This window comes from Notamacropus eugenii, chromosome 4 (assembly GCF_028372415.1).
Source record: "Notamacropus eugenii isolate mMacEug1 chromosome 4, mMacEug1.pri_v2, whole genome shotgun sequence".
Classification (NCBI taxonomy): domain Eukaryota; kingdom Metazoa; phylum Chordata; class Mammalia; order Diprotodontia; family Macropodidae; genus Notamacropus; species Notamacropus eugenii.
The window spans coordinates 343,713,380-343,736,292 of record NC_092875.1 but is presented as its reverse complement, the minus strand read 5'-3'; the positions used below and the strand labels follow the sequence as shown (position 1 = coordinate 343,736,292).

Genomic DNA, 22,913 nt, shown 5'->3' with positions numbered 1-22,913 from the left:
GGATCTTTGGATTTATCATATACTAGATTACTATGGCTATTTACTATAATGTAATTTGTACCTAATCTATTCCACTGATCCGCCACTCTATTTCTTAGCCAGTACCAGATTGTTTTGATAGTTGCCATTTTATAACACAATTTGAGATTTGGTATGGCCAATCCACCTACCTCCACTTTTTTTTTCATTGATTCCCTTGACATCCATGATCTTTTGTTCTTTCGGATAAATTTTATTATTTTTTTCTAGCTCTATAAAATATTTTTGATAATTTGATTGTGGCACTGAATAGATTAATTTAGGTAGAACTGTCATTTTTATTATATTGGCTCTGTCTACGCATGAGCAATTAATATTTTCCCATTTGTTTAGATATGACTTTATCTGAGTGAACAGTATTTTGGAGTCATGTTCATACAGTTCCTGAGTTTGTCTTGGAAGGTAGACTCCTAAGTATTTTATATTGTCTAGAGTTATTTTAAATGGAATATGTCTTTCTATCTCTTGCTGCTGGACTTTGTGGGTAATATACAGAAATGCTGGTAATTTATGTGGGCTTACGGTTCAATTGCTTTTAATACTATATATATTTTCTTCTACTTTTCTCCACCTTTTAATTTAAATATTTCTTGCAATAGCACAAAGGTATTGCTTTCAGTTTAATTTATACTAATTTTAAGATATTGTAATTTAGAGTTTCATCATGCTCTATTCTAAGCTTTCAGAGGCAGGTAGGTGGTGCAATGGAATACATGCTAGACTGGTAGTTACAACTCAGCTCAAATTTGCCCTCAGATACTAGCTGTGTGACCCTGGCTAAGTCTCCTAATCTCTGGTCTGTCTCAGTTTCCCCACCTATAAAATAGGGATAAAAATATCATTTACCTTCCAGAATTTTTGTAAAGACAAAAAAAGAGACAATATTTGTAAAATACTTTATAAACCTTACAGCATTACATAAATGTTAACTATTATTATTCTTATTTTTGCTATCAATTTTCCTTTCCAAAGTTCTTCACTGTTATTTCCTTTTACTTTACATTTTGTATATTGATAAATTTTTCCAAGTGTTTTCATAATCTTTTTGTTGAAAACTGTATTTTCTACGTAGCTTTACTAGACTTGTTGTGGAGCTACTCTCTTTTTCTGGGTTTTTCTCTTGGGCCTCTCTCAGTTCATTATGTCTGACTTTTTTCTTCTGTTTACTTAAATCTCTTGCTTCAATTTTTGGATTGGGGTTTTGTACTTGGGGTCATACTCTGCTGCCTTCCATACTCCTGAATGGTGAGGGTAGGTCCTGCTTGGTCCTGGAAGTGGTAGCTAAGCTTAGGCCCCACTTTTTGCAGAAATATCTGGACTATAGATAGGCATTCTACTTACTCAACTTAGGTTTTGGCCTTGGTTCCTTCTCTGTATTCTCCTCTGTACAAAGTCTTCAACTTAGAATTAAATTTTAGCTTCTAACAATTAGAACAATCAAAAAACTTACTAAAGTTTCCCTCTTTCACATCCCAACAAGCAGACAAATAGTATTCATTTGGAATCATCACGTGAAAGGATACAGTCTCCTAAAGTAATCATTCCATTTTTGAATCACCATTTGCCAAGAGCTTCTTCCGCTCATCTCACATAACTCAGATGCCTTGTACAACTATCTCTTCATTCTCTTTCTTCTTGTGTGAAGAGGTGGCCCCTCTTGCCAAGGCAAACCCCTCTACAAACCACTGATCACATTCTGTCCCATCTTCTCCAGCAGATTGTCCCTTCTATCATTCCTACTCCCACTTATCTTTTGTCTTTTCCTGTCTGCTGGCTGCTTCCCAACTTCCTCAAAATATGTCTTTGTCTTCCCCATCCTCAAAACACCATCAGAGATCTATCCATTGCCTCTCCATATGTCTCCTCCTTTTTGTGCCCTAGAAAGTCAATTACAATCAGTATCTCCACTTCCTTTCATTTTTTGCCTAACACTCTCAAGATCTGGCTTCCAACTCATCATGCAACTGAAGCTCTCTCCAAGGTTACCAAAGATTTCTTAATTGCCAAATCTAATGGCCTTTCCTCAGTTCTCATTTTTCTTGACCTCTCTGCAGCTTTGGGCCTTACTGATCTTCCTCTTTGATACTCTCTTCTCTCTAGGATCCTATTACACTACTCTATCCTGGTTCTTCTACCTACCTGAATTCCTTCAGTTTCCTTTGCTGGATCCTCCTCCAGTTCATGGCAGCTAACAATGTCTCACTGGGCTCTGTCCTAGACTCTTTTCTCATTTTCCTCTATATTATTTCACTTGATCTCTTTCATCAGCTCCAATGGATTCATTTACCATCTCTATGCTAATGATTCTCATATCTACTTATCCAGCTCTGACCTCTCTCTTGGTCTCTAGTCTTGCATATCCAACTGCCTATTAGACATCTCAAACTAGAGGTACTATGGACACCTGAACCTCAATATATCCAAAGCTGAATGTATTATCTTTCTCTCCAACCCTCTTCTTCCTAACTTCCCTATTACTGTCAAGGGTACAACTATCTAGCCATTCATCCAGGTTCTCAACTGGGTGTCACTTCAACTCATCATTTTCTCTCAGCCCATCTTCAAATGTCTAATCTGTCAACTCCTATTGATTTTATCTTTGCAACATCTACTGTATACCTATCCTTCTTCTCTCTTCTGACAATGACACGACCCAGGTGTAGACCCTCCTCATTCCATGTTCAAGCTATGCAACAGCCTACTGGTGGGTCTCCCTGTCTTATTTCTCCCCAATCTACTCCATCAGCCTCAACTCAGTAGTCAAATTCATCTTTTTAAAGTGGAGATATGACCAAAGTTAACATGTATTCAATAAATTCCAGAGCTCCATATCATTTCCAAGATCAAATTTTTAAAAATATCCTCTTTAACACTCAAAGCCCTTCATAACCTGGCCTCCTCCTATCTTTCCAGTGTGTTTATTACCTTCTCATTACCACATACTCAGCAATGCAGTGAGCCTGGTCTCTCTGCAATTCCTTGCCCAAGATACTCCCTTCTCCCAGCTGGAAATTTTCACTAGCTGTCCCCAATTCCTGGAATACTGTCCCTCCTGGTCTCTATCCTTTAGCTCTCCTACTTCCTTCAAGTCCCAGATAAAATCACCACCTTTTATAAGAAGCCCTTTCCAACTCACTCCTTAATTCTAGTACCTTCCTTCTTTTGATTATCTCCAATTTATCCTCTATATATCTTGTTTGCACATAATTGTCGGTATGCTCCTCCTTCTCTATTAGACTATGAACTCTTTGTGAGCCGGAACTGTCCTTTGCTTTTCTTTGTATCCCCAGCACTTGGCACCATGTCTGGCACATAGTAGGTGCTTAGCACATGCTTCCTAACTGATTCAAATTATGTTGTATTTAACTAATTTATATTTATTACATAGATATATATATTATGTAGGCATATAACAACATACATATGTTTACACATGTGTATATATATGTGTGTGTGTATATATACATATATACATACATACCTTTTGTGTGTGTTTACATTCTCCATTAGAATGCTATTTCTTACAAGAAGGGATTGAGTCAATTGTATTTGTATCCTCAGTACCTAGCATAGTGCCTAACACACAGCAAGTGCTTCATAAATACTTGTTGATTGATTAATCTTTTCATTTACTGGCAAATTCCTTTTGCCTTCTGGTTCGTCTACAAGACTGTAAGAGTTGATATGGCTCAGTTCTTCTAGTAATATATCAACTCAAGTTTCTGGACAATGATCTCATTATATCTCAGCTTATCAATAGTTATTATTTACATATGGAAATAAAAACCATGTGATTCTCAGCACCTCCTATGTCCTTTACTACATCTCTACCATCATCTCAGCAGGATTAGATGAGCACTGCACAGTACTGAGTTACTTTGAACTCTTGCTTCACCAGTTGCTATCAATCACTAAAGAATTCATCATTCTGTAGTTAATCTACTAGAGATGGGCCCCTCAATTTAGCTAATCTTAGTCCACAGACATATTATGTTACTGGGTCCATATGTAAACAATCTGCAACCTGGCAGAATCTGTCAAAGTTATGAGTCACTGATAAAGTCTTGGAAAATCGAGGAATCTTCTATACCAGAATGAGTCATGGAGTAGAAATTTTGTGGATGCAAGAGCAGTAGTCATAATTTCAAATAAATAAATAAATAGAGTAAGCAAGGAAGCAAGCACAAGTCCTAGATGAAGCAGCACAGATTTAGCAAAGTTTAACCACCACCTGGTCACGTCCGTTGTATTCTCTCTCCTGTTCAAATGCCTCATAACATAAAAATGCACATAATACGTTCACTTACACAGAGTACAATTTTGTGAACTTGAACAGTAATCTTTCAAATGGTACCCTAAGGAACAAGTAGAATTAATGTACTTTCTAAGAACCCATTTCAACAATCAAATGACTATAAGGTCCTGGAATTATTAAGTAGTAATGTTCACTTGTTTTGTTTTTACTCACAAATAAACTTCTCATTGGAGTGTAGAGATCTGCGACCATTCCAATATTTATCCACTAAGTCCAAAAGAGTATCCAAGAGTGCTATTTCAAACATATCCTTACTCATTGTCTGTGTGGTTGAATGAGATTTTGACACCTAAATTGGAAAGTATAATTACGAAGATTTTGTTTCATGTAACACCAAATGTAGTATTGTAAACTCTAGCATTTATTAGCAAGCTCATTTCTCAAAAAAAAAAAAAAATCCTTAATAGCTGGTGCCAATAAAATCTCTATTATTATGTCACTCTATTTCTGGGGAAGCTTTTTGGCTTAAGATGATTTCCATAGTCCAAAGAAGGATTTATGCCCCCATCCTATTTTACACAATGATTGGAAACTCTCCACTTCTTCATATGACAATTATTTGGAGAAGCAAAAGTGTTAAGGCCAGGACAAGGAACTGATAGTTTGAAAAAGGGAAATAACCTGTACCAGTTGTCAAGAATGATTTATCTTCAGAGAAATGAGCTTCCTTAAGTACTTGTAAATATCTAGTGTTTCTCTACACAATCACCTTAATCTATTACTAACTTTGAGTTGGAGCAACAGGAATGGAAGTGGAGTCAAGGCAAGAACAGTGGTTGAAGAACTGCAAGACCTAATTTAAATTCTCAACAGAAAGTCAAGTTTTTGCTGACTGGAAGACAGGGGTGGGAGAAAAGAAATGCACAGGAACTGAATTAGGGAACTTCAAAACTTTCTTTAAGGGATGGTTTTAGGGCTTGGAGGAGGGTAGTCTGTTTCTTTAATCACTTTTCATGGTAACTGCCCAAATCCTACTGACATACACTGAAAATTATGCCTTGAAGCATCATAAAAGCATAGTATCAATGAATTAGAGCTGGAAGGGACCTGAAAGGTCATCTATTTCAACCTCCTCATTTTAAAAATGAAGACTGAAAATCTAAGAAATTAAGTCATTTGCTCCAGTTCATGAAGGAAATCAAGAGCAGAGCCAGGATTCAAAGTCAGATCTTCTGACTCCAAATCAAGAATAGTCACTAGTACAGTGAAAATAGACTTGAGCCTCTATCAGATGAGGCAACCAGAGATTTTTAGCTTTGAAAAAAGAAGACAGTATGAGATCTCAGGGGTAGCTAATGTGACTGTTAAGTGGCTTATTCAGCCTGCTTCTGCACTATCCAACTAAAGGACAGAAATTAAGGAAAAGCAGAGCTCAGTTCAATATAAGGAAAAATGCCCTAAAAATGACAACTGTCCAAACACAAATGATGATGATATTAATGATTTGTGTTTATATACGACTTTTAAAAATTATCTTCTTCACTGCAGCCGTATGAGAGATGCAGTAAAAGTATTATTACCCCCAGTGTAATACCCAAGTTACTACAAATAGTAAGTGCCAAAGCCAGGATTTCAATGTACTGACTCTAGCTACTGTGCTGCAGCTACTTATGAGACTGACAAGGGGAGCAGTAAGTTTCACACACCTTTTGTTGCTGTTCAGTCATTTTTCAGTCATGTCCAATTGTGCATGACCCCATTTTTTTGGGAGTGGGAGAATTTCTTGGCAAAGACACTCCAGTGGTTTGACATTTCCTTTTCCAGCTCATTTTACAGAGGAGGAACTGAGGCAAACAGGGTTAAGTGACTTGCCCAAGGTCACACAGCTAGGAATTGTCTGAGGCCAGATTTTGAACTCAGGAAGAGTCATCTTTCAGACTCCAGGCCTGGCACTTTATCCACTGCAACACTTGCATGCCCATTTCCATCCTTAAAGGTCTTTAAGTAAAGGCTGTATGAGCACTTAATGAGGATGTTGTACATGTGATTCATGATTTGGAAAGCGATTAGACTAGACTACTGAAATTCTCTTTCAATTCTAAAGGGAACCTGACAGCCAGGAGGCTCTACTGACCTGAGGTGCAACAAGTATTAGAAATCAACTAGAAGAGGTAAGTAAAACCCTGGGTTAAAGCTAATAGAAACAGAATCTTTCCTTTAGAAACTCTCACTAGAGTAGAACTTATCTGGCTGAGGGAATCATTTGATCAGAAGATTATAGTTTTGCAGACAATAGGTCATCTTTCTCCTCATTTTACAGAAACTAAGGCCCAAAATTTATATAGCTAGTAAAGAGCAGAGTGAGGATTTGAGGACAACTGACTTCAAATTCAAAGCTTTTTCTACTGTACCATGCCATCTACAGTGAGATTGCAAGGGTATTGTTTTTCCCACCATGGTTTGAGACAACTATGTTCAAGGCTACAAATGAGGCATGGGGGGAAGAAAAGAAAAAAAAAAACCAAGGGAGTCAATGTGAACTGAGTGAGCCATTTGTCCCACAACTGAAGCAGCCTTTCCAGGACTCTGGCACTGATAGAGATGACTCTGCCATCGTGTGGCAGGAATGACTGAATTACAACTTTGAACAAAATGGACATGTAAAGGCAAATACAAAAATCACCTATACGATCTCTGTTGCTAGACTTCTATTGTAACAATTTCACATTGCAGAAGATCTTTTAAAGCAGACAAATGTTTTTAAAGAAATATATAAAAGTATCATAACAAAAACTAATTTTTTAAAAGTTTGGCAAGCTATATTATGGAACTAAACTTAATATATGTAAGTTAACATTAAACACTTAATGATACTGAGAAGAAAGAAAATATCCTGTTGTCCATGAATAGAAAAAAAAAGTGAACATTAACATCCAATGATTATAAAATCAGAAATATTAGAATCCTATTGAATAAAAACAATTCTGCCAAAATTATCACATCTTTTGGCTTACCTCTTTGACAGATGTATTTATATTTTTAGCCTTTGGCTGTTCAGATCTATCAGGTTCAGATCTATCAAAGTTAGAAAAACTTCTGTCATTTTTTCTTTCTAATTCCATTTTTCTTTCCATTTCTTGGTTGAAAATACTTTCATCAGCACTGGGCAATCTATTATTTCTTTCCAAAAGATCCTGACAATTCTCTTCCTGAATTGATTGTAATCTTCTGTTAAGCATTTTTCTTTTATATATTATTCCAGAAGTAGCTAAAGATTTTAGCATTTTTTGAGCTGATGTAACTTTCTTCTGTTCAGGATTATTGAATGATCCCTCTGTTCCTGTAGATTCTATAAAGTGAGGAGCAAATGACATATCCTCTAACCCATTAGTTCTGGTACTCTCAAACTAACATCATTGTTCAAAAACAACAACAAAAGGAAATTCAAAGTTAGCAAAAATGACTCACATTTGAAGTTTACTTAATGGACTAATAGACTTTTCTGTTTCCTTAAGAAAGCTATATATTCACAGATATTTAGTATCTGTAAAAACTGAGGAATCTGAATTATGCAAAAATTCATAATTTGCTTCACTACAAAAATACATTTAATAAACTGAATGCTTTAAACGTAATCTTGGTGTCCCTGTTTTTCAAGGGCTGATTTTGCATTCTAATTGGGAGAATAATACAGCAAAAGTAAAATAAAAGGAAGATTAACTACCCCAGCAAAAACCATAATCTCCCCTCCTGATACAGTAGCCAGTTGCACCTATAGAATTTATTAGTTTGAACCAGATGTGTACTAGTTGAACTGGCTGTGTGCTGGGTCACAACATTTACCACTCACTGACCAATCATATGTATCCTAAACGTAGACATATGTATATTCCCTTACATTTACCTTGTCTGAAAAAACATTGGTAAGAGCAGCCTGGTAATTACTTAGTCAGTCCTGACTGTTAGTTGACTTAGTGATATTTCAGGCCTAAAACCACACTTCCATGTAGCCCACCTTTGGCTATTTCCCAATGAACTCTGGGTAAAATATCTGCGCAGTAGATAATGAAAGTGCATGTTCCTTTAAGAACTAACCACTCCCTAATCCGGCCCCAAATCACCTAGCCATCACACTTGGCACATGTTTTACTACAGAATATCCTACATAAACTTCAACCGTAACCCCTCTGAAGTTGCAAGTTCCCCAAGAACTCTTGCCTGCTGAAAAGTGTAATAAATCTTTAAGACCTTGACTTCAAGAATGCTTGAGTCCACAAATTCATTCCAGGCAACCTGCCCCTGGTACTCTGGTCTTGGGACAGGGGGATGAGGGTTCTCATGCCGCCCTCTTTCAATTCTCATTAGTAAGAAATTATAGGGAAATTATTTTTAAACACTATATCAGCGTTTTCTGACAGTTAACATTTGGGATGTTTCCAGTTGTCTTTATATGTTTCAGTGAAATCATCAAAAACATTTCAAAATCAAAGTAAGTTTAAATTTATTTTAACTTTAAAACTATTAGTTATATAACTGTAAGCAAAGGTAAACTATTATGAAATCCAAAAAATAACAGCATTTTAACTTCAAAAATATTGGGATTCATGGGACTTTTAAATGACCAAAATTAAATTCAATTCCACTAGGTGGTGACACAGATAAAGGGAGGAAAACAGCAAAAAAAAACAAACTACCTAGTCTGTGGAAAAATAATTATTCAAAATATGAGGTTTATTCAGAGTATGAATTTAGTAGTGTGATAATCCTAGATGTCAATAAGTCAATTACCAACTTGAAAATCCAGCATGTCATAAAAGCATTCTACTTTATAATTACTGTTTTAAATATTAATAGTCTGAAAATATTTACTATGCACAAGTTACTAATCTTCAAAAACTTATCAATCTTCAAAAAAATCTAACTTGAGAATTTTAGCACCTACACAACTAAAACAAAGGATACAGAGATAAGGGACTGGAAGTAGAATTTCACTAATCTATGGAGTTCCTGATGAGGAACATTGTACCTGTAGATTCTTTTCTTCTCTGCAATTTACAATCTTAGTTGCCCAGACAACTGAAAGGATTAACTGTCTTGCCCACAGTCAGACAGTCCAGAGGCAGGACTTGATCCCAGGTCTTTCTGACTTCAAAGTCAACTCTCTATTCACACTATGCCTTGGTCATTTAGCTATGAAAAGCTATATACCCTCACTACACAGTGAATGATGCTCTCCCTGCCCTGGCTCCCCCTTCCCTCCTCTGTCCAGTTGCAGTCCACTTCCTCAGACTGTGGCTTTTGTGGCCCTCCAGTCCAAGGAGACCCTTTCCTCCTGTACCCTGCCCCCATGCCCCACTACCCAGAGGGAGGTCTCTGCCCATTCCCCTGATCCCTCAAGCTGCCCACAGGGACTTGGTCTTAAGTCTATCCTCCCCGGAGGTGATGGGGAGCAGAGACAGCAGGGAGGGAAGGCAATCCATTCAGTCTCACGCCCTTGCTACTCCAGCCCATAACCCCCTCTTCATCCCCAGCCACGATTGAAAGCTTTAACGTTGTACACTTTGAGGCCACAGTTGTGTTGTTGTGTATTAAATAAGCTGAATAAAGCAAGTGGGTCTCCAAGAGCAAAAAAAAGCTATATAAAATTATGTAAAATAATGCCATGAAAAAATTTCAAGATAATGAAAGTTTTAACTACGTTATAAATTCAAAAGAAAATAACGAAAACTCCCAATTTGCAATCTGTTAGCAAGCTAAGCTATGATAAATATGTTTTCAGTAAACAAAGAAAAGCATAAGGCTCACCACAGCTGTATCACATACAGTGGGGAAAAAGAAATTAAACTTGTTTAAATAAAAATTCTTAATTTTTAATTTTATTACCTGAGGGTTGGCGGTCAAAATGACTACGATACATATATTTATGCTGATCTTCTATTTCATCTTGACATTTCAAGTTGGGGTGTTCGTGAAGTTTATCATCCAGAAAACTCACTTTGCTGCTGATTTTTTTTCTATCATAGCCCCTTAAGTTATCTTCAGAGATATTTGGCATGGATTTAGGACTTGGGAGATGTCTAGAACCTGGTTTTTAAGAAATGAATATTATAAAAAATAGTTTTATCAGATAAAATAACAAATATAATTACATTTTCAAACTAACAAGTAATATCAGAAATGTATATTTTCCTAAAATGGATCAAATAGCTAATAAAATTCACTTAGGAAAGTTACTGCAGTTTAATAATTTAACACTTAATATTATAACAAATCTGTATTACTATGAAATAAAATGGATCAAGGAACAGACAATTATTTTCTAAAGATAGGAAAATGTTATATTTTAAGTATAATTTTAAAATGGAAGAATTTAATTTTCACAACAAAGTTTTGGGTTCTATGAAATAAAGTAGTGCTCTTTTTTGACTTGCAGAGCCATAGAATGTTACGTCTGAAGGTGATATTAGAGACAATTTAGTTCTAATACCTTTATTTCACAGATAAAGAAAGCGAGGCTCGGAAGCCAACCAATGTGCCCAAAGTCATGGCAAAACTAGGGCAATGTAATTCTCTTAAGTCTGAAATTCTGCAAAACGGCTTAATTTACAGAGCCAAGATGGCAGAGTGAAAGCAGAGACAAACCTGAGCAAGTTCCTTCAGATACCTCTAAAAAGTGAATCTGAGTGAATTTTAGAGTGGCAGAATCCACTAAGAAACAGAGTGTGGGAGATTTCCAGCCCAGGATAGCCCAGCAGGTCAACAGGAAGGATCTGTTACATAGGGCTGGGGGAGTGCAGAGAACAGCCCTGGGTGGACTGAAGGAGAAGCAGCAGTGAGGATTCTCAAATTTATCAACACAGGACAGGAGTTCAGTGGAACTGAGTGAGAAAGAAGTGCAGGGCTCCTGGTAACAGCAGAAGCCACTCCTGAGACTATCAACCCATAGATTAAATGTCTGAAAGTCACCTACTTGAACTTCCAGGAGCCCTTATTGACCCTGAAAAAACAAGAGACTATTTTCCCAAGAAAAATCCTGGAATAGTGGAATCAGTCTTCTACTGATATCATAGCAGTCTCTCAGCTCAGGAGGCTAGGGAGATGGAAGGGAAGGGTCCTTCTTGTTGTGGCTGAAGGGGACCAGTGCAGAACTGGAGGCATCCCAGTAAGCCTCACCTCAGAAGACCAGGAAATCCTGAGCCCCAGGGGCGTGGAGCGTGTAAACGCCAACATGAGGACCCAGGTGTGCCTTTAGAACAGCCAGGGGAATTGGGTAGACATCAGTGCAGAAGGGGGTTCACCAGCCTCTGAGCCTGCCTGTGCTCTAGCTGAGCCTAAGGGAAGGAAGAGACCTCCTATAGCCAGAGCACCCCTCCCCCCATCTCACACTGAACTTCAGTGTAACCCCAGGGGAAACTCAGAAAGATTTCACCTGGTCTTGGCCCTGGCACAAACCAGCTCAGCACCAGGTAAGCTGCAGCATTATATAGCTTCTAGCTGAAAGAACCAGAGGCCACAACACACAAAGACAATAAACAGGCCTCAAGCTCTCAGCACAAGAAACATGGGACAGAGCTCCCTGTGCCCCAGAAATGGAGATCCACTTTAAAAGCAAGGAAAAAGACAATCACCATGACCAAGTAGCAAATCAGAAAAACAAAGACCACAGAATCTTACTATGGGGACAGAGAAGACCAAAATATAAATTCAGAAAAGGACACCACTAACAACACATTCACGTCTGAAACCTCAAAAGGGAATATGAACTGATCTCAAGCCCAAAAAGCAATCTTGGAAGAAGAACTCAAGAAGGATTTTAAAAGCCAAATTAAAGAAGGAAAAGAAAAATTGGCCAATGACTTTAAAATTACAGTTGACAAAATGAAAAAATAATTCACTGAACAAAACAGCTCCTTAAAAAGTATAAGTGGTCAAATCGATAAGGAGGTACAAAACCTAACTGGGAAAATCCAACAAATGGAAAAGGAAGTACAAAAGCTAACTGAAGAAAACAATTTATTAAAAATTAGAAGTGGGCAAGTAGGAACTAATGATTCTATCAGACATCCAGAATCAGTCAAACAAAATCTAAAGAATGAAAATGTAAAATATCTCATTGAAAAAACAACAAACCTGGAAAAGAGATCCAGGGCAGAAAATCTAAGAATTATTAGTCTACCAGAAAGCCACAAGGAAAAAAAGAGCCTAGACAATATTTTCCAAGAAATCATCAAGGAAATCTGGCCTGAGGTCCTAGATCTAGAGGACAAAATAGTCATTAAAAGAATCCACTGATCACCTCCTGAAAGAGATCCTAAGTTGAAAACGCCAAAGAATATTGTTGCCAAATTCCAGAACTAACAAGTTAAGGGGAAAGTACTGTAAGCAGCCAGAAAGAAACAATTCAAATATCAAGGAACTACAGTCAAGATCACACAGGACCTTGCAGCTTCTACAATAAAAGACTGGAGGGATTGAAATATGATATTCCATAAGGCAAAGGAGCTTGGACTACAACCAAGAATCAATTACCCAGCAACATTGAAAATAATCTTTCAGGCAAGGAAATGGACATTCAGTGAAATAAAGGATTTCCAAACCTTCCTGATGAAAAGGCCAGAGCTCAATAGAAAATTTGATCTTCAAATACAAAACTTAAGAGAGGCATAAAAAGGTAAATGCGGGAAAAAAAAGAAAACAAATTTGTTATTCAATATGGGAAAACTGTTTACATCCCTCTAAGGGAAGATGATACTTGTTGATCTTGAGAACTGTATATTTATTATGGCATTGAAAAGGGATATACATAGACTGGATATAAATTAACTGATGTGATGACAAAAACGTAATTAAAGGGATTGTAACGGGAGAAAAGAAAAGGAGGAAGCAGAAAAAGGTAAATTACATCACAAAAAGAGGCACAAAAACATATTATAGTAGAGGAAAAGAGGGGAGGGAGATGAGTACTGTTTGACCTTTACTGGTTCAAGGGGGGAGCAACATACTCAACAGTTAAATATAGAAATCTAATTTGACCTACAGGCAGTAGGAGAGGAAAGGGGAAAGAAAAGGGAGAAGGGGGTTAAAAGGGAGGGAAGTAGTAGTCAAGGAAAAGGGAAATAAAAGAGAGGGGAGCTGATAGAAGGGAGGGGAACTGATAGAAGGGAAGGAAGATTGAGGGAGGCAGTGGTCAAAAATACAATTCTTTTAAGCAGGGAAAGGGAGAAAGGAGAAATAAAAGCAGAAAGGGTGGGGCAGGAATAGGATGGAGACAAAGATAGTAATAATAACTGTGAATTTGAATGGGATGAACTCTTCCATAAAACACAGGCCAAGAGCAGAATGGATTAAATGCTACAATAGAGTTGGCTATAAGAAACACATTTGAAACAGGGGGACACACACAGGGTAGAAGTAAAAGGTTGGAGCAGAATATATTGTGCTTCAGCTGATGTAAAAAAAGCAGGGGTAGCAATCCTAATCTCAGACAGAGCAAAAGCAAAACTAGATCTAATCAAAAGAGATATGGAAGAAAACTATATCCTGCTAAAAGGCATCACAGACAATAAAATAATACCATTACTAAACATACATGCACCAAGTGTTAGAGCATCCAAATTCTTAGAGGAGAAGTTAAGGGAGTTATTGAAAGAAATAAACAGCAAAACTATACTAGTGGGGGACCTCAACCTCTCTCTCTCTGAACTTGATAAACCTAATCTCAAAATAAACAAGTTAGAACTTAAGGAGGTGAATACAATTCTGGATAAGGTGGATATGATAGAACTCCGGAGAAAACTGAATGGGAATAGAAAGGAATATACCTTTTTCTAGGTGATACATGGCACATACACAAAATTGACCATGTTCTAGGGTGTAAAAACCTCACAATCCAGTGCAGAAAGGCAGAGATAATCAATGCATCCTTTTCAAATCATGATGCAATAAAAATTTTATTTAAAGGGCCATGGAAAGACAGACCAAAAATTAATTGGAAACTAAATAACCTAATCCTAAAGAATGAGTGGGTTAAACAACAAATCACAGAAACAATCAATAACTTCATTCAAGGGAAGGACAATAATGAGACAATCTACCAAAACTTATGGGATGCAGCAAAAGCAGTTCTTAGGGGAAGTTTTATATCATTGAAGGCATACATGAATAAAAAAGAAAAAGAAGAGATCAATGAATTGGGCATGTAAACGAAAAAACTAGAAAAATAAAAAATTGAAAATCCCCAATTAAATATCAGATTAGAAATAGTGAAAAGCAAAGGAGAGATTAAAAAACTGAAATTAAAAAAACTATTGAACTAATAAATAAAACTAAGAGCTGGTTTTATAAAAAATAAAATAAAATTAATAAACCTTTGGTCAATTTGATTAAAAAAAGAAAGAAAATGAAACTATCAATATCAAAAATGAAAAGGGGAACTCACCTCTAATGGAGAGGAAATTAAAACAATAATTAGAAATTAATTTGCCCAACTGTATGCCCATAAATTTAACAATCTAAGTCAACTGGATGAATATTTTTAAAAAATATAAACTGCCCAGATTAACAGAAGAGGAAGTAAAATACTTAAACAATCCATCTCAGAAAAAGAAACTAAACAATCCATCAATGAACTCCCTGGAAAATAATCTCCACAACCAGATGGATTTACAAGCAAATTCTATCAAACATTTAAAGAACAATTAATTCCAATACTATATAGACTATTTGAGAAAACTGGCAAAGAAGGAGTCCTACCAAATTCTTTTTTATGATTTTTTTATAGTTCTGATAGCTAACCCAGGAAGAACCAAAACAGAGAAAGAAAACTATACACCAATTTCCCTAATGAATACAGATGCGAAAATTTTAAATAGGATATTAGCAAAAAGATTACAGCAACTTATCATGAGAATACTACACTATGATCAGGTATGATTTATACCAGCAATGCAGGGCTGGTTCAATATTAGGAAAACTCTCAGCATTATTGACCATACCAACAACAGAAATGACAGAAACTATATGACTATCTCAATAGATATAGAAAAAACTTTTGACAAAATGCAACACGCATTCCTATTGAAAACACTGGAGAGCATAGGAATGAATGGAGCCTTCCTTAAAATAATAAGTAGTATCTACCTAAAACCATCAGCAAGCGCTTATGTAATGGGGATAAGCCAGATGCATTTCCAGTAAGATCAGGGGTGAAACAAGGACGTCCATTATCACCACTGTTATTCAATATGGTACTAGAAATGTTAGCTTTAGCAGTAAGAAAAGAAAAAGAAAAGGAATAGGTAAAATAGGTAAAATGAAATTAGAACAGGTAAAGAAGAAACTAAGTTATCACTCTTTGCAGACAATATTATGATATATACTTAAAGAATCCTAGAAAATCAAGTAAAAAACTACTTAAAATAATAGAAAACTTAGGCAAAGTTGCAGGTTGCAAAATAAACCCAGATAAATCACCTGCATTCTCTCTCTCTCTCTCTCTCTGTCCTCTCTCTCTCTCTCTCTCTCTCTCTCTCTCTCTCTCTCTATATATATATATATATATACATACATATGTATATATATATATATATATATATATATATATATATATATATATATATATATATATATATATATATATATATATATATGTATATATTACTAACAAAGCCCAACAGCAGGAGATAGAAAGAGAAATTCCATTTAGAGCTATGGTAGACACTATAAAATATCTGGAAGTCTACCTGCCAAAACAAACCCAGGGACTATATGAACACCATTACAAAACACTTTCGCACAAATAAAGTCAGATCTAAGTAAGTAGAAAAACATCAGTTGCTTGTGAGTAGGCTGAGCTACTATAAAAAAATGACAAATCTACCTAAATTAATTTACTTATTCAATGTCGTACCAATCAAACTACCAAATAATTATTTTCTAGAGCTAGAAAAAAAGATATCAAAATTCATCTGGAAGAACAAAAGGTCAGAAAAGAAATGCTAGGAAAGATGGCCTAGCCCTACCAGAATTCAAATTGTATTATAAAGCAGCACTCATCAAAACCACTTGGTACTGGCTAAGAAACAGAGGGATAAACCAGGGGAATAGGTTAGGTACTCAAGACACAGTAGGCAATGAATATAGCAATCTACTGTTTGATAAACCCAAGGACCCCAGCTTCTGGGATAAGAACTCACTGTTTGACAAAAATTGCTGGGAAAATTGGTTAACAGTGTGGCAGAAACTGGGCATAGACCAATGCCTGACACAGTACACAAGAATAAAGTCTAAATGGATATAAGATCTAGGTATAAAGATTGATATTATAAACAAATTAGGGGAGCATGCCATCTTGGGAAGAGGTGGGAAGAAGAAGGGGGTAGAAAATTTAAAACATATTGAAGTGACTGCTGAAAACTGAAAACAAATCACTTAAAGATGAACTGCAAGAGCACACTTTATTTTTATTTCATCATAATTCACTGTAATATATATCTACATGAAGACAAACATTCTCACTCAGATATGCTGAATAGTAAACAATTTCCTAATTAACTTGGAAGGCACCTCAAAAAAAAGTGACCCATGGTAGAGTCAGCAAAGGGATGAAATGCTTCAATATAGATCCATTTCTTTGCTGCAAGCTTCCCCATCTCCTTAATGCAAGGGCCTCGTGTGCTATCCGTTGTTCACTTCTTATTTTGATAGATAAATAAGATAACTAGAAGGGTAAGAATTCATTAACAATACCTACTAGACATTATAGTTCACACATTTAAAACAAAGCTCTTTATATAACTGTTCACATATGAAATAACAAAAATTTGCCAAAGTTCTATTTTAAAACTGTGACTAATAATCAATTAAACATACTGTCCTGAAGAATTTATAAGCAAGCTTATAAATAAAATTGCTTTGAAGTAGAGAATCAAACTATAGTTTTCAATACTGAAATAAGGAGCTCTTAACTAGAAAACCAGCAAATTATTTGCTTTTCAAATACCTCATATAACAGCAATTCAAAAAATGCAAATAAATCAAGCAACCAAGGATCAGAAGAAAAAGAAAACCAACAGAGTGACTACTGAGAGATTTCTTTCTAAAAATACATAAGAAGGCAAGTGTGAATGCATCAAGCCAACAAAAATAGTGATAGAAAAACAGGCCTGAAACATTTAAAAAAGAAAAGATATACACAAACAAAACATACAAACAAAACTTTTAAAAACTGGGAGTTGCAATTATACTATCTGACAAAGTAAAAACAAACATTCAAAACACAAAAAGGGATAAATGCAAAACTATACATTATGCTGAAGGAATCCATATACAACAAGGCAATATCAACATTAAATTTTCTGCTCCAGATGCCTTATTACCTAAATTCATAAAAGAAATATAAATTGAACAACAAGGAGACATAGACAGAAATACAAGAATGACAGAAGATCTCAATGTCCTCTCTCAGCTGCAAATTAATCTAACAGGATGATGAATAACAGAGAAAATACATAATTGAACGAATTGCTGGAAAAACTATAGCTAAAAGATCTATGTAGAACTGCTAAAAAGTATTCATATTTTTCAGAAATATGCAAACAAATTATAAACAAACAAAACAAACAAAATATGCAAACAGAAATACTGTAAACAAATTAAAAAAGGTAGAATTAGTAAAAATATCCTTTACAGGCCATAATGCAATAAAAACAGTAATCATTTTACAGAGCACAAATAAAAGACACAAACTCAAATGAAAACAACAAATAAATCCCAAATAATGAGTCAAATAACAACAAATCATAAAAAATGAATAATTATGTGAAAGAATATTACAATGATGGAAAAAAACATGAAATTTCTTAGATGCAGTTAAAGTAATGTATAGGGGGAAAGTCATATTCCTATAAACATAAATTAATAAAACACAGAAATCATTAACTGAATGCAGGTTTTAAAAACTGGAAAGCCAACAAATAAGCAAATCTAAAATAAGCACAAAAAATATATTTAAAATTAGATAAATAGATGATCTGGAAACAAAAAACTCATAAAAATGTAAAATTAAAAGCTGGTACTGAAATGACTAATAAAATTGATAAATCGTTAGTCCATCTAATTGTAAAAAAGAGGTCTGAAAATTAAATCAACCAAAGAGCAAATGAGCACAACAAAATCAGAAGAAACAAAGAATCAACAGAATTTATTACATAGTTACAGGACAACAAAACAGAACACAAAAGAAACAAATATAAAATAACAGAAGACAAAAAAATAGAAATCTTAAATAATACAATGTCAGAAGAGGAATTACCAAAGGAACAAAAAGTCCTGGTCATGCATTCATGAAGTACTTCTATCAAATTTAAAACACAAGTAGTACCCACATTATGCAAATTATTCTCAAAAACTGAAAAAGAAAACATCCTACCAGAAACCTTATATGAAACAAATGCAGTCCTAATATCTAAAACAGAGGATAAAATTCAGAACTATAGACCACTATCATTAATGAATAAAGACTCAAAAATTGTAAATAAAAATTAGTCAAATAGTCTATAATAATTTATTCAAGAAATTATCCATCATGACCAAGTTGGATTTATGCAAAGTACGTAAGGTTATGGTACAACATTAGGAAAATAATCAACATAACTCATCATACTAATGACCAAAACATCTAAAACCACAGAATTATCTCAATACATGCAGAAAAAAGTCTTTGATAAAGTACCACACCCAGCAGTGCTAATGAATAAGTAAATAAAAAGACGGAACAATAAATGAATGAAAACCCATAAAGCACAGGCAGAAAGGGACTTTTTTTAACATCAGAAAAAGTACATCTAAAACCAAAAGCGAGTATCATATAAAAGGGGGATACACTAGAAATTTTCTTGATATATAGAAGAGTAAATAAAAGATGCCTCCTCTCCCCACTATTATTTGGTAGCAACGGAATAAGATAAGAACAATAAGCAGGTAAAAAGAAGACAAAAGTATCCCAATTTGAAGATGACATGATGATATTAGGGAATCAATAAAGATACTAATTGAGACAGCAGGTTCAGCAAAGTTGCAGGCTACAAAATAAGCCTCTAAAAATCAACTTCATGACTATAAAATAGTAACAAAACCCAAGGTACAATAATAAAAAGTTGTTATATGCTTGTGAAACATGGACAATCTACCAGCACCATGCCAGGAAACTGAATCACTTCCACTTGAACTGTTTTAGGAAGATTTTTCCAAACAACGACAAAATGAAAAAATATATATATATACATATATATATAATCTATACAAAACACTTGTATAGATTCAATTTTAAAGTGCCCCTTAAAGCAATGCAAATTGTTCCTTGAAGTAATAGAGAACACCTTAAATAGCTCATGGTTGCACTGCGCCAAGATAATAAAAATATACCAAAGATAATTTACACTTTTAATAATATGCCAATCAAATTACAGAATTTAATAAATGAACAAAATTCACTTGGAAAAATTAAAGACCTAGAATATCAAGGAAAATGATGAAGTAGGAACAAAGCAGGGACAGCATTTTCAGACACCAAGCTATATAGAGTAGAGTAAAGCAGCAGTCATCAAAACCATCTAGTACTGATTTTAAAAGAGAAACAGATCAATGGAACAAAATAGAAGAAATAAAAACAATGGAACTTAATAACATAAATAACTTCTGATAAACTGGAAAATATAAAAATTACTTTGGAAAAACTTCTTATTTGATTAAAAAAAAATACAACCTACTGTGAAACTAGAAAGTAATCTGGCAGGAATTATGCTTCAACCAAAATTTTACCCCATCTTTTACAAAACATTTTAAATGGATATATCCTTAATATTAAAGATCATACTATTAAAAAAAGCTAGAAGAGGAAATAATTTATTGCCCAAGCTATGGACTAGGGATGTATTCTTATTCAAAGAACAAAGCCAATTACAAAAGATAAAACGGGTAATTTTGATCACATGCAACTTAAAAGCTTCAGTACAAACAAAATTAATGCTCCTAGGATAAGAAAGGGAGTGGTCAAATGGAGCGAAAAATCTTTATATCAAATTTCTCTTACAAAGGTTTGATATCTAAGATATATAAACATCTAACAGGCAAGTATATATCAAAAGTCATTTACCCAATAGATAAGGAAAGAACATGAATAAACAGTTCTCAAGAGAGTTGCAAACTATTAACAACCATGTGGTTTGGTTGGTTGTTGTTCTTTGTCTTCAAAGAGGACCAAAATGACATCACAATTGTAAAGTGAAATTTCAGTGTGTCCAACTCTGGCTGATCAAACCAATATGAGCTCAGAATGCTCTACCACAGGTTGGGCACAGATAGTCCATTTGAATATTTAGAGTGGATATCCCAGATTTTCGTATCCTGCATTTACTTACTGCTGTCTCAATTCTGCTTTGCTCAAAGAGCATAGCACCTTTTCTTACGTGGGCATGCCATGCTGAGCGGTCCTGTGCCAGTGTCTCCCATGCTGCACAGTCAAATCTGAAGTTCTTGAGAGAGACCTTGAGAGTGCTCTTGAATCGTTTCTTCTGGCCACCAAGTGATCGCCTGCCCCATGCAAGTTCTCCATAAAATAAGTCTTTTTGGCAAGTGTACATTTTGCATTTGAACAACGTGGCCAGCCCATCGGAGTTGCACCCTCTGAAGCATAGTTTGAATACTTGGCAGTTCAGCTCAAGCAAGGACTTCAGTGTCTGGTGCCTTATCATGCCAGGAGATCCTCAGAATCTTCCTAAGACAGTTCAAGTGGAAGCGGTTTCCTGACATGGCGCTAGTAGACTGTTCACGTTTCACAAGCATATAACAATGAGGTCAGCACAATTGTTCTGTAGACCTTCAGTTTGGTAGTCAGTCTAATTCCTCTTCTCTCCCAAACTTTTCTTCACAGCCTCCCAAACACTGAGCTAGCTCTGGCAACACGTGGACCAACCTCATTGTCAATGTGTACATCCCTGGAAAGTATACTACCAAGGTAAGTGAACTTATCCACAGCATTCAAAACTTCTCCATTTGTTGTAACTGATGGTTCCACATATGGATGATGTGGTGGTGACTGATGGAGCACCTGTGTTTTTTTGGTGTTAATTATTAGGCCAAAATTAGCACAGACAGCAGAAAATTGAACCATTGTTTGTTGCATCTCAGCTTTAGAGGCTGCACTTAGTGCACAATCATCTGCAAGCAGAAATCATGCACCAATACTTCCTCTACTTTGGTCTTGGCTTGTAACCTTTTCAAATTGAAGAATTTACCATCAGTATGGTAGTTGACCTTGATGCTGTGTTCATTCTCATTGAAAGCAGTTGTCAACATGACTGAAAACATCATGCTAAAAAGCATGGGAGCAAGCACACAGCCCTGTTTCACTCCACTGGAGACTGGGAAGGCACAAGAGCTTTGTCCATTGTCCAGAATCCGGGCAAACATGTCATCATGAAATTGATGTACAATGTTGATGAACTTCTCCAGGCAATCAAATTTTGACATAATTTTCCATAAGCCTTCACAACTAACAGTGTCAAAGGCCTTGGTCAGATCCACAAATGTTGCATACAGACCTCTGTTCTGCTCCTGGCATTTCTCCTAGAGTTGTTGGGCAGCAAACGCCATATCGACTGTTTCTCGGCCTTTAAACAGCAATGGTCATTTACCACTGAAGACTTGTGCATCGCATGATATTCTTATCACCAACACTGTCTTTCGTTTACCTAAATGCAATAAAACTTCATGGATGCACCCTCACAGCAAACATTGGCATCTAATAGATTATGTGAATGTAAGGAGAAGAGATAGACAAGATGTGAGTGACAAAGGCAATGTGTGGTGCAGAGTGCTGGACTGATCATAGACTTATCCTTTCCAAGCTAAAAATTTGAATTCATCAAAAGTGTCACCCCCAAGGCAAAATGACTACCAGAAGAATTAATGTCAACAAATTAGAGCTCTCCTCTGAGCATGAACAGTTTGCTGCTGACTTGGAGGGAAAGTTGAGCCAACATACAGTTGGCAACAACAGAGCAAAAAAGGAGTGGGCAGCTTTCAGAGATCTGGTGTACAGCACTGTATTTGCTCATCTGGGTCAGAACACATGCAAACACCAAGACTGGTTTAATGGAAATGATGGGGAAATTCAGAAGCTGCTAAATGAAAAACATGAACTCCACAGGCTTTACCAGCAGGATAGTTCATTCACCTCTAAGAAGACAGCATTTAATTCCATCAAAAGCAAACTACAAGCAAAGCTTAGAGAGATGCAGGATTCCTGACTCAGTAAGAAGGCAGATGAAATTCAGTTTTATGCTCAGTAACAACCATATGAAAGAATCTCCAAAACACGAACAGAAATGTAAATCAAAACAACCTTAAGGTTTTACCTGGTACCAGCAAATTGTCAAAGATGAGGAAGTTGAGAATAGTTAATGTTGGACAGGTTGTAGAAAGATAGACACCCTAGTGCACTGTTAGTGGAACTGTGAAATAGTATAAACATTTTGGAGAATTTGGAATCATGCAAATAAAGGGAATAAAATGCTTATACTTTTTGACCCAAAGATTCCATTACTAGTCTTCTATCCCA

At 35.7% G+C, this 22,913-nt stretch overlaps 1 protein-coding gene across 3 annotated transcripts in view; it reads right to left on the bottom strand.

Annotated features, from left to right (window-relative positions):
• The window catches only part of CEP72 (centrosomal protein 72), a 71,149-nt gene that overhangs the window by 27,842 nt on the left and 20,394 nt on the right, over positions 1-22,913 (bottom strand). For all 3 annotated transcript variants that reach the window (XR_011966229.1, XM_072605311.1, XM_072605312.1), the window contains exons 6-8: positions 10,178-10,378; positions 7,309-7,643; positions 4,508-4,643 (exon numbers count right to left, since the gene is read on the bottom strand). Coding sequence is in view for 2 of the 3 variants with exons in the window: in XM_072605311.1 (XP_072461412.1) it covers positions 4,508-4,643; positions 7,309-7,643; positions 10,178-10,378 (672 nt within the window). In the remaining variant the exon portion in view is untranslated. The remainder of the gene's footprint in view (positions 1-4,507; positions 4,644-7,308; positions 7,644-10,177; positions 10,379-22,913) is intronic.